This window comes from Anoplophora glabripennis, unplaced genomic scaffold, assembly GCF_000390285.2.
Source record: "Anoplophora glabripennis isolate ALB-LARVAE unplaced genomic scaffold, Agla_2.0 scaffold1278, whole genome shotgun sequence".
NCBI lineage: Eukaryota > Metazoa > Arthropoda > Insecta > Coleoptera > Cerambycidae > Anoplophora > Anoplophora glabripennis.
The window spans coordinates 24,233-36,754 of NW_019417361.1; the positions used below are offsets into that span (position 1 = coordinate 24,233).

Genomic DNA, 12,522 nt, shown 5'->3' on the forward strand with positions numbered 1-12,522 from the left:
CTGGGAAAATATATTTTCCCGCCTCGCATCTTCCAATCTACGTAGTAGATGGTGATTTGTTTATGAATTCCAATGTTTTGGTAGGAACTACGCTTTGTATGGAAATTTATTAAAGGAATTCTTTTCAAAACATGGGCAAATTTCGAATTAGAGGTACTGCTCAAGACTTGCTGCTGTTTCAGGCGATTTTATTAATCGCCTGGCTAGATACAATAGACGTGTATATTTTCTGCGAATTAAGAAATCCAATACTATCACTCGGTAGAGAAACACGTGTATCGATGTGTTAATTTTCAAAGCAGTGCTCAAATTACCCCTCGCACCGTGTTTACCGAGCGCATATTAACAATCTGCCCGATTACATCTTTGATAAATACCTGATTTTCTTGTCGTATATACTCATTTTAATTCGATTGCAATCTATAGCACGGAACTAATTGATGGAATTGATTTATAGATGAGTTACATAACATTTCTCGTATGCGCTAGATAAGCTGTAATTAGACAATTATATCTCTGTTAACCCCTCGAGTGGTTTGTCACATCGCAATAAATTCCCTTCCACGGCGTTGAGGCAAAAAACGCGTCGGGATTGATACAGGAGCAGGTTGTTATTAAGAGACGTTCTACGTCCGTGAGAAACACTGAATGAGAAATGTTACCGAGTACAGTGTATGATTAAACCCGTTCCATTTTTAATACATTTTTAATCCACAAGGATTTAGACTTGTGTGGAGGAATGGGCGGTGTATTATCGTTATTATATCTCTAGTAATTTCACTTTGTTCTAATTGTGCTTTTCCCTTTCAGGTTCAAATCACCGTCCTGGACAAGAACGACAGTCCGCCGTCCTTCAAAGACATCCCCCTGCACTACTCGGTGTCGGAAGACCTGGGTCCAGGGCAATCTATCGCCACGATAAGAGCGGACGACCCCGATACCATAGGCGAACTGGAGTATACCCTCATCAGGGGCGACTACGGTCACTTCTCCTTGGATAAAACCAGTGGCGTGCTGCGGCTGGTCGATTCCTTGGACAGGGAGGCGAAGGACGTCTTCAAATTGACGGTTAGGTGTAGTGATGGGCATCAGTACACCGACACCATCGTCACAGTGGAGGTAAGCAAGAAAAAGGTTAACGTAATGGCATTTGGAAATTTTATATGCATAATACACTAGTCACAAAAATATAGGGATATTAAAAAAAATCACAAATTTTTGGGTGAATTTCAAAGAGCTGTAACTTGGGGGCAAATGGTCGTAGAGAGAATTAAAAAAAGGGAGTTAAAGCTTCATGTTTCTAATTTTCGGATCTGGAGTTTAAATTTTTCGTCAGTGGTTTTCAAGTGTAATCTTAAGAAAGTCAACGAAAAAAAATTTCAAATTTTTTTCTTGTCTTTAAAAAGGCCTATAGTCCATTTTTCTATTTGGGGATGAATACTACCCTTGTACGAAAAAAATGCGAAAATCGCACAGATTTACGTATTTTAAAGATTCGATTCATGTTCAAATATGTTGGATAAAGTTCCTTTCATGTGTTTTAATATAATTTATGAAATTTAATTACTTTTCAACCCTTAAAAATCCTTAAAAACTAATCTTCCATGGCCAAAAAAATAGAAAAAAATAGTTTTAACAGTTTAAAATATTCTTTTGGTGCATTCACAACGTATTGCATTTCTTTTGTTATTCATTAAAAAGGTTACGACTCATTACAAAGTTGCAACCCTTAAAAACCATCCCTTATAATAAAATAAAATATTATTGAAAGCTCGAGATGTTTTAATGGTATGCATATGTTGAATTATAGACTTTTTATTGGTTTTCAAACGATCTATGATATGTTGCAACTTTTCAGCTACCCAAAAAAACCCTTATGGAAGACCTACCCCTCATAGAAAAAATTTCCTAAAAATTATATATGAGTATGATGATATAATTAATTTAATTTTATTGAATTTATTATTAATATTTTTTTATTAAATTTATATCAAATAAAAAAAAAACTCGAGTTCTATACCATCTACAAAAATAAAAAAGCAATCTCTTTGCTATTTAATTATCTTCATTTTTGCTTATGATCATTTTTTTGATAAAACTTGTAGATTTTGAGATATTCACGAAAAATGGCATTTTTGGGCTAAAAACGAACATGTTTAGGCGCAAATAACTCACAAAAGTATTGCCTGTACAAGGGTCGGCAACTGGCGGACCGCGGTCCAGGTCCGGACCGCGGAAGGTAAAATACTGGACCGCCAAAAATTTTTTGAAAGTATAAATTACTCAAATTATTTAAAAAATGTTTTTTACGTTTAAGTGCCAATCTTATCATTTTTTCTAGTATTTTACAATTATGTGAGTGTTTTGAGTTATTAATTAGTAAGTAGATTAAATTTCCAAATTAAAATAAAAAAATAAGAAATATGAATTTTTTTTGGACCTCGTTAAAAATTTTCAAAAGTATCCGGACCCCACCTAAAATTACATGCCGACCCTTGCTCTATCGAATCGTGAGGTTATTTTTAATAAAAAAAATCCCCACCCTCCAGAAGGGGTGGCATCCACCCCTAGGGTAAAAGCACACATCGGCACTTTATAACTTTTGTTTCTTGAGCTATTCCCTAGCTACAGTTCAAATTTCACGTCAATCCATTCCATCGGAAAAAATTGGTAGCCAAAATGCTTCAGTAACTGGACTACTATGGACTTTAATTGTGTGAACTACAAAACCAATAAATATTATTTAATCAAGTTATTAAGAATTATATTTATAAATTTCCCTGGTAAATCCAGCTTTTCTAGGTTTCTCTTATTTATAGTTTTGAAAGATCAACAGGAAATATTGGAAACCAATGCGTCTGCTCGCAATAAAACCGATTAGTTTCGCTGTAATTAATAAATTCGTAAATACGTTCAGCGTAAAGTATACGATAAACATGCGAAATGCGCGAACGTCGGTGGAACGAAGAAGCAGCGGCAACTGTAAGGCATATCATTATTAATAAATATTATTTAGAGTCTCGCCCTTGCCCGGCCTAATCGCCGTTACATCAAAGTCAGGTAGATATTTAATTAAAATGGTAAAAACAACAACGGAGATTGATAAGACATTTTGAAGAAATGCGGAACTCGTTTGGGGCCCCGCTCAACCTGAAGGCGTATACGGCGCATTACCACGGCCGTGTGCAGTTTTAGGACGGGTGGTTACGTCGAATTTACCACCCTTCAAAGTACCATTTCGTCCTGCGCCTTATAAATTTGCACGAGAATAACGCGATACCACCAGATCAGAAAAAAAGAGCTAGTTTTCATGGAAAAAAACGCACAAATATTGACGAGTCAGTTCTTCAGGCGCCGATCAATGTTCATTGGTATTTAATCAAACGCACCATTAGCCACCACCTTCGAAATAATGGCATAACAAAAAACACAACATTAACACTGTGCAGATTTCTTGCAGTTTAAGTATCCTTCTCAAGGTTTTCTCACGGTGTCCAAGACACGAGAAAAAACTAAAACAGGTAAAAAAAATCTTCTATGGTACTGAAGTTAAGTCGTATTTACATGAAAGAAATACCTACTCAATGTAGGTATTCTTTCACACTGTCTTAGAATATTCACCGTAGATTTAGACAGTTAGAATAAATTTATTTCGGTTTTTGGTTATGGAAAATGCAATTGTTCTTCCAATTGGCAAGGTTGTGGCGAGGTTCTGATGCACGTTACTCGGGTCGACATCCGAACGTACTCCAGGCTAGCTCCGCTAGGGACCTGCAGTGATGTCCGCGTGGAGATTGAAAAAATTGTCTTCGTAAAAAACGCCAATTTCACTGTAGAAGTGGAGGAGTTATGCAGCTGAAACTTATTGTGGTTAGTGTCGACCCTATGGTCTTGTTGCAGTTTAGATTTCGTAAAATTCAGAGTTTGTTTATTTTCCAAAAATCCAAAACATGCGTGAATTTGTGCCTCGAAGGCGGCTTTTTGAAGCGTTATCGAATTCTATTGGAAACATGTGTGAAATTTCGAAATTCATTTGTAACTCATATTACGACAGTAACCGTAACGTTGAACAATTTTCGAGGTAGGTTTGTCTTTAAAGGCGTACCATTGTGTTCTTAAACAATTAACGTTATTCCCATTGTCGTCGTTCGTTTTCGAGATCAGATCACGACCACTCTGGGTCAAGATAGGGAGGCGAGGTACCGTACGGAATTATGTTTATTAACCATTTAAGGCCAGCACCTGACCTAGCAGCATTACGTAGTTGCCGGCACACAGAGAAACTGGCCGGAGCTAGCACTTTATCATAGTTGCCACTACAGATGCAGATCTGGCAGATTTCAGACTAACAGCCTTGGTGCAATGAACTGTAATTGTTGATGGTACCGGTCGATTATGCTATACTCTCCACAATTATTAATGTCCCTTCGCTCGGCTGAAAAATCCCGAGCTATTTTCTAACATCTGTTGATCAATTTTCGAATTCCGAGGGAACTACACAAATCAATCTTGGCGGGGTGCGATGGCCTGCATTACCCGCCCGAGAAATGTCTGGCTTTGCGTTATTAAAAAGCTGAAACGAGCCAGTTTGTGGACCATTTTTTTTCGTAGCTTTCTCCAATAACTAATGAAGTCTACGAATCTAATTAATACGAACGTGCCTACACCTAATTATTATGCTAATTCGTCTGAATCTTATCTCACTAGTACAACAATTTTTAATTTCGCTGCGGCAATTAAAGCTCGCTTGCATTTCGAAATTATCATAAACCCACAAAAAGATGAGCAAGCGTGAAATTAAACACCAGAGCAAATTAAGCTTTGGTTTACGGTGCCAAATAACATTTACGCATTTCTTTACGACTGACTGTTTCATACTTGGAATTCATTAGGACGAACCCGAGTGATTTGTTCTGGGTCTGTTAGTATTTGGATGTGTATAATTGAATGGGAAAAAGCGCGAAATTTCGAACAAGTAGTTAAGGCAAAGCCAACCCAGTATTGGCCACCATTTATACTAACAGCTGCTGTATAAGTCTGCCTCAATATTTCCTTTTTCAATTTTCAGGGGCGTAAGATTAACAGTTTTCAAAATACTGCGAGTATTAATATTGGGGAGTTTCATCACAACGTGACAACAGAGCTTAATTTAACGCTACACAGCTGGTGCATACCACGTGTGCTCGCGGCAGACTTATCCTATGGAAAAAATGTAAACAACTATTATTGTGAAACATTTAGTAATTTCAAGACAATTGTTTTCCAGTTTTTAAATATATAAAATAAAATGTATCGATTTTGTAGTACGAAGATAGTGTTGTGCTTAAATTTTAGCTCGAATTTTAGTAATTATGAATATCTTAAAACAGGAACTTAACTTTTAATCAAATTATGAATTTGAAAAATATGTAATTAACGTACCCAACGATTAATTAATTAATTTATTTTTTCGAGATCACGAATATTTTTCTATCTTCTATAACCAAGAGGTACACGAACACCATTATACGGGTGATCAGTGTTACGTGAAGAAAAGCAGTTGATTAAATAGTACCCGTTGAAAAGATATCATTTATTATCACCTTTTTTTATTTGGTTCAAACAGCAACACAGTCTTTCCTTCTACGGTGTACCGGGCACATATGGTCCTCGGGAATATTAAAATTTCAATGCACAAGCGAATGACACTGAAGTGTGCATTGGCACCATCAATAACGACAAATCATTTGCGTTGTCGTACTTGTCAGATTTATTTTTCGATTCGAGATTTTATCCCATATGGAGAGATCCCGTACGCAATATAGGGGATATTTTGTGGCATCAATCACTGATTCTAGCACCTGCCTAGATCGCAGAAAGTTTGCGAAACAGTCATCGATTATGTTATTACGTAGTTACTTATATTTGTCCTTGAAAAGGTAATTTCCCAACGGGTTGCGGTGAGGTGACACGAGATAAATTAGAAGTTTCGAGTAATTACGCGGATTGCTCAATCGCCGACTCGGACTCAATAAATAGATTAATTATAATCTCGAAAGGTTCGTACTAAATTAGAAAAACGAGTAAATTGTGAGGGAACTAGTTCTCGGAGGTAATTACATAATAATAATTATTCAAATGAAAGCGAAACCTCTTACACTGCGTGTCGCGATTCAGGGGCAGATTCTAGAAGATACTGGGTGTTCAGGAGATGGTACGCCCTCTCCCGGACTTTGATGGGTCTTGCCAAAAACAAGATCACAATTTTATATATCATTTTATTCGATCTCGCTCTGTACAGTTAGTGGTTAACTGTAGAAGTTGACAGACACTTAAATTTTTTGTTATTGCTTTAATAAACACCCTATATGTAGTGTAACCTTTAGCGATGACCTTCTTGCATAAGAACAGTCCGATAGTAACTCTAAAATAGAAACGGGTTCCTAGGGATAGAATCGCGTCCATCCACAACTAACGCGCCGTAAACAATAAATACCTCCTCTAATTGTTTACCTCATTACGAATTATGCTCCGGAGACGCTGCAGCGAGAATAACACTAATAGACCGGTAATTTCATTACGACTCCGAGATATAAATATAAGCGAGATTGCATCGAATATAAGTTTATCATATATAATTGACAAGTTTTGCGAAATGACGGGGCATCGATAAGGAGCCGCTTTTCATTACTCCCAGGACCACAGATTCCACCGTCTGCCCCCTTGTACTCCACCTGTCTAACTGCCGATGATAAAAATTACATTCCTACCCCGACCGTCGCTACGAGTCTTCCAGTCCGCCTAGATTTTTTCCCGCGATGGCGGGACTCTATCCGATCCGCTCTCGGCCGCAATTAGCGACGGCCTCAAGGACGTCGCGGTCCAGCTCAGAAATACTTCGTCGGAGATGTCGAGGAATTTGATAGATGGGAAACACTGAAGTTTATGTGTGTGTGGCCTCCTTACAGTGCGTGTATGGAAGCTTTAGGAGCTTTAGGAACTTGCATCCCTTGGGATCTCCACCTTAGGTTAATAAGAACTTTCCAAATTACTGGATAGGAGGCAGAGGTTCGATTGAGTGGCCTCCCAGACCGCCAGATTTGACGCCCTTAGACTTTTTTCTATGCGGTCGCTTAATGTTGAAAATTTATGCAACCGACCGAACTCACTTGAGGAGCTTCGTCGACGAATTGTTGAAGAATGTCGTCAGATAATGCCCAAAATTGGAAAAGTTTTCTAATGAGGTGTCACTCAACATAAGGGTGCTATTTAAAGTTTAAGACACCAAAACTTACGCCATCACGTGCCCCCCTTGAAAAGAAAATCGACGTGTCTAAGGGTTTCTTTTTAATTCTGATATTTTCCAGGTGGGAAGTTCTAATTGGAACACCCTGTATATCATTATTAGTCATAATATTAGCATGAACTACTTTAGAAGGACTGAGAGATTAATAAAGCTGTGTCTACATATGATAGTTATAATATGTCGGAGATTTAATAACATTTAAAGTGTAAATAGATTGTAACGGCCCTAATATACTTCCTTGTAGTACACCAGATAACATGTCTAGCGGTTATGAAAATTTATTGTCGAATAATACTCGCTGTTTCTTATGGAAAAGAAAAAAGCTACTAATGGTGGAATTGAGTTCGTGATACTGAATTGAGTTTATCGTGATTACTTTATAAACAGCCCTTTGTTTTGTTCCCATCACTCTGGTTAACGTACTTCTTTTTTTTTCAGGTGACGGACACGAACGACAATCTCCCCGTTTTCCTTGAAAGCGCTTATTCGTTCGACGTGCCGGAAAACGCCGCTCGAGGATCGAGAGTGGGGCAAATCAAAGCCACCGATCCAGATCTTGGAATCAACGCACAACTAACCTACAACGTCATCAGCGACTGGGCAAATGACGTCTTCTCCCTGAACCCCCAAACGGGAGTCTTCACGCTGACATCCAAACTAGACTACGAGGAGGTATATGATTTTATTTTCGTACCAAATACACCCACCAAATTTATTAAAAAATATCTCATGCGGTTTAGGAATTAAAAATGTCGATTTAATTTTTTTATTTTGTAAATTCTATAGCTCGAAAAGGGGCCTAACCTAACCCACGGATTTTTTTTACATACTTCGAAAACGCCCTGTATATACTCGTTATTCTAACGCATCAAATTTGTCTGTATGTTGTCGTTCGCATTTCAAGATTTTATTGAGTTGGCATTTGGATTTTATTAAATCTCGGTGCGACCTAGAGCAAAATGTACAAAACACTCCCCGGCTACATAAAATGCAAAACCCGACAGCCTTGATTTATATATAGAATAAAATTACTTATTAAATTACGGCCCCGCTTAGAAATAATAATATGGAAAATATTGGATATCGCCCGGTAAAAATGAGCGGCGATCGTTAAAAATATAAATAAACAAACCGTGAACTTGCCGGTGGAAGAAGTGAGCGCCGAGCGTTTTTTCCACTTTCTCGTGAACTTGCACTTGAACACAAGACGCCGGCGTGGCGCAATCTTATGTAAGTGCTGTCGACCACATTTTTATGCAAATCGTTTACACTCTATTGACAATGAAAATTACGCTCGGTAGGAATAATTAAGCTGTGCTCGTTCCATCGCAAACTAAAGCCCTGAGAAGGAGGTCACACAGTAACATTGCCCGTTCAGGGTGATTTACTTTATTGTGACAGAAATGAAATTAATATCCACACCAGTAAAAGCTCATAAGTGCAAAAAGAAATGCGACAAGATGTTCGCTGCTGTCGTTGCTCGTGAATTATGTTTGCGGCATTGTCGATGGCCTGCGATATGTCTATTGTTTCCTATTCTGAATCCAAAGCCAGTAATAGCCCGTAAAACTCGAAAAAGCTCCAAAACCACTCGGGCAGATGTACGAAAACATCAATTCGAAATTTTCACCGATGTTTTGAAGACCCATCTAGATTCCCAAAAAATTTGCCTATGTTTCGAATGTTCACTGAAATCCAAATACGTTAAAGGGGAGGAAGATCTACCTCGAGAGTTGGCAGAGACACTGAAAGGTGTGATCAAACGTCGACTCTGTTTGTGCGCTCTCCATGTTTCAAACCACTTCTTGGTCACACGTTTACCGCGTTTACTCCCTCACAAACCCTTACATTGTCCTCTACAGTATCGTGTGTATTTATTACGTCACGTCACAATATTCTTAAGAAGTAAACGTTGCCACTGTTACACTTTTGCGTCACAATCTTATATAACGCGTGCGCTCTTGTTGAACTAAGCAAAATTTCGTAGTTAACGTTTTTGATAGCTTCATCCAATCATCCAGGCTGCCCAGCTTTAAACACTAAGTCACGCTGTTCAACCGAAACCGCCGTCGGATTAATTAGAGGTTTTATGCTTGACTGCGAAGATCTGTCTCCAAAGAAACACTGATATAAATTTAATTAATGATAAAAAAACAGTATTATGTATCCAGACAAATTACCTTCCTTCGGACTAGTCTAAATAAGATAAAGAAAAAAAACATCCATCAAAAGATATTAAAATCGTTAATGCGTTCTATTTTATTTGTTGGTGCAATTGCAAAAGTTTTAATTTTAAAGTACAGGAGCACAAACCTTGAACACAAAATATGATAATTGGGCTGAAAAGAGATTTGATAAAGTATCTCCTTGATTTTATTAACAAAAACGAGTAATTCTCAATGAATAAAATAACTATAGAACTGTTTGTTTCACAAAATAAAACATTTTTATAATGATTGTATTTAAAATTGTATTTTTAATCATTTTTCACAAATTTTTGGTTTAGTTACAACAGATTGTACATTTCTGATTTTCATATATCAGGCCCCAAAAGGCAGTTGTCGGGAGACGCTGTCGAGGCTAGGCAACATTTTTTAAAACACCTGTGTCTACCTGTGTGGTACAGAATTCACTTTGTATTCTAAACCGTAGTTGTGTTTCTTAGGCGATTAAGGAACTTTTTCCTTTTTAATTGCAGCTTTTTTCTCGCCACTGCAGAATCCGGTGCGGAGACGTCTCTCGGTTGTTACAAAATGAAATTCGTTTTCTTATTATTCGTCGCAATTGCCGTGCCGGGAGAGGCCGGCGAAAAAAAAAGGAGGACTTCTTTATAACTTTGTTATACCACTGTAAAAAGTTACAGTAAATTTATTTACAATCGAACTGAGCCGTTCATGTATACAACACACTGTCCTTGTAGCCTATTCTTGGTCCTTATTCAGTGCGGCGGTGCCGTCCTTTTCCAATGGGCGGGCACGAGAAGGACGGGGCGACGCATGTGAGTAACTTCGTGCCGGTATAAAAATAAACGAAGAAAAAGGCGAACTATTGTCAACTCAACTCGTGGTTATTTTTAAGTGAAACTGCGGCAGCCCGCTGGAAAAATGCCTGACTTATGATTGCCGGTTGTTTTTGCAAAACAAGACCACCTATGATTGTTTGACTCGGATATCGTACGCTCCGTAATACGATTATTAAATACGGCCCATTAGGTAGGGGTGACCTGCATATGTTGAAACAGGGCGTCAATTGTAACAATCGCGCTTGTGCTGTCATCAGTTGAGTTTTTTAAAAGTTATAGCTTAGTCAGTTTCCCCTTGGCAGTCGTCAGTTATAAAGAAGTAACATATGTAAAAAAAATAGCAATTATTATCAATCAGTATTATTATTGGAATATAATGGACAATCAAAATTTGTTACAAATCACACACTAGTTTTTTATGGGGAAATCGTATTACTATTTTATTTGGACTAGCACTATATTTGTAACGAATGTTTATACTTATTTTGTAGGCAATTTTTATTTATATTTCTTAATTTATAATAGTAGGTTTATTTCACTTTTGGACTTTTTCCTTATGCTGGTAATTTGCGTTCATTCTTTTCACTATTATTTATTCAGTGTATGTTATTAGACAGATTTTTTCAGCTTGTTACAATTACACCTCGATTTGTTACAATTTACGCCTGGTCGATGTCATTTGTAACAAGTATCAGCACCGGTTAAATTTATTATCTCTTTGGAAAAAATCTTTTTATTTTGATCAAATTTAGATTTGTTAAGCATGTTATAACAATTACAAGAAAATACATATTTCAAACACATTAGCTTCAACATGTAGTGTAACACAAAATTTTTGTAACAATTTACATCAATTAATTCTCCAAGACCATCCTTGATTTTTTACTATTTTATTTGGACTAGCGACTTTGATAAACTCTATATTTCTATATTTTTTAGACAATTTTTTTATATTTCTTAATTTATAATGGTAGATATACTTCACTTTAGGACTTTTTACCTATGTTGGTAATTTGCATTTATTCTTTTCACTATTATTTATTTAATGTGTGTTATTAGAGATATTGTTTTCAGCTTGTTACAATTACACCTCGATATTTTATAGACAATTTTTTTATATTTCTTAATTTATAATAGTATATTTACTTCACTTTTGGACTTTTTACCTATGTTGGTAATTTGCATTTATTCTTTTCACTATTACTTATTTAATGTGTGTTATTAGAGATATTGTTTTCAGCTTGTTACAATTACACCTCGACTTGTTACAATTGACGTCGCTCTATGTCATTTGTAACAAATGCATCAGTTACATTTATTTTGTAATAAAAAAAAAGTTTTTTTATTTTGATCAAATTTAGATTTTTTAAGCATGTTATAACAATTAGAAGAAGATAGACATTTCAAACACTTTAGCTTCCAACATGTACTGTGTGTAATTTTTGTTTCAATTTACATCAGTTCATTCTCTAAAATCATCCTTGATTTTTTACTATTTTATTTGTACTAGCGATTCTAATAAGCTCTATATTTCTATATTTTATAGACAATTTTTTTTCTACTTCTTAATTTACTTCACTTTTGGACTTTTTTCTTACGTTGTAATTTGTGTTTATTCTTTTCACTATTATTTATTCAGTGTATGTTATTAGACAGATTTTTTCAGCTTGTTACAATTACACCTCAATTTGTTACAACTGACGCCCGCTCGATGTCATTTGTAACAAATGCTAGCACCAGTTAAATTTATTTTTAGGGAAAAAAATATTTTTTATTTTGATTTTTTTAAGCATGTTATCACTTTAGCTTCCAACATGATGTGTGTAATTTTTGTTACAATTTACATCAGTTAAATCTCTAAGACCATCCCTGATTTTTTACCTTTCTCGGGCTAGAATTTATAAAGTTCCTTAAAAAAAACTCGTAGGAAAGCAACAGACGTACTGACATAAGAAGACAAGTAAAAGTCTGCCCGGTTTTTTGCTCGCCGCAGTTTCTAGCCTTCTTTTTCGTGTGTCACTTAATATTAATCCATAGATGTATAAGAGAAAGCGTATCTGATTTATCGGCGTTCTCCTTAAATGGCCTATTGTGTGCCGCACAATTATACTCCATGAGAACGCAACGGAGGAATCACCGTTACCGACATGGTATTCGTTATTAGCAAATAATATTAGTACCATGTTTCCACAATTACCCTACCATTCGGGAACGT

General features: G+C 36.4%; 1 protein-coding gene across 1 annotated transcript in view; it reads left to right on the forward strand.

Annotated features, from left to right (window-relative positions):
* Positions 1-810: 810 nt before the first annotated feature.
* The window catches only part of LOC108915977 (cadherin-related tumor suppressor), a gene marked incomplete at its 5' end in the record, with an annotated part of 53,918 nt that continues 42,206 nt past the window's right edge, over positions 811-12,522 (forward strand). Inside the window, 2 exons of the mRNA XM_023456211.1 lie at positions 811-1,119; positions 7,724-7,957. Of these exons, the coding sequence (XP_023311979.1) occupies positions 811-1,119; positions 7,724-7,957 (543 nt within the window). The remainder of the gene's footprint in view (positions 1,120-7,723; positions 7,958-12,522) is intronic.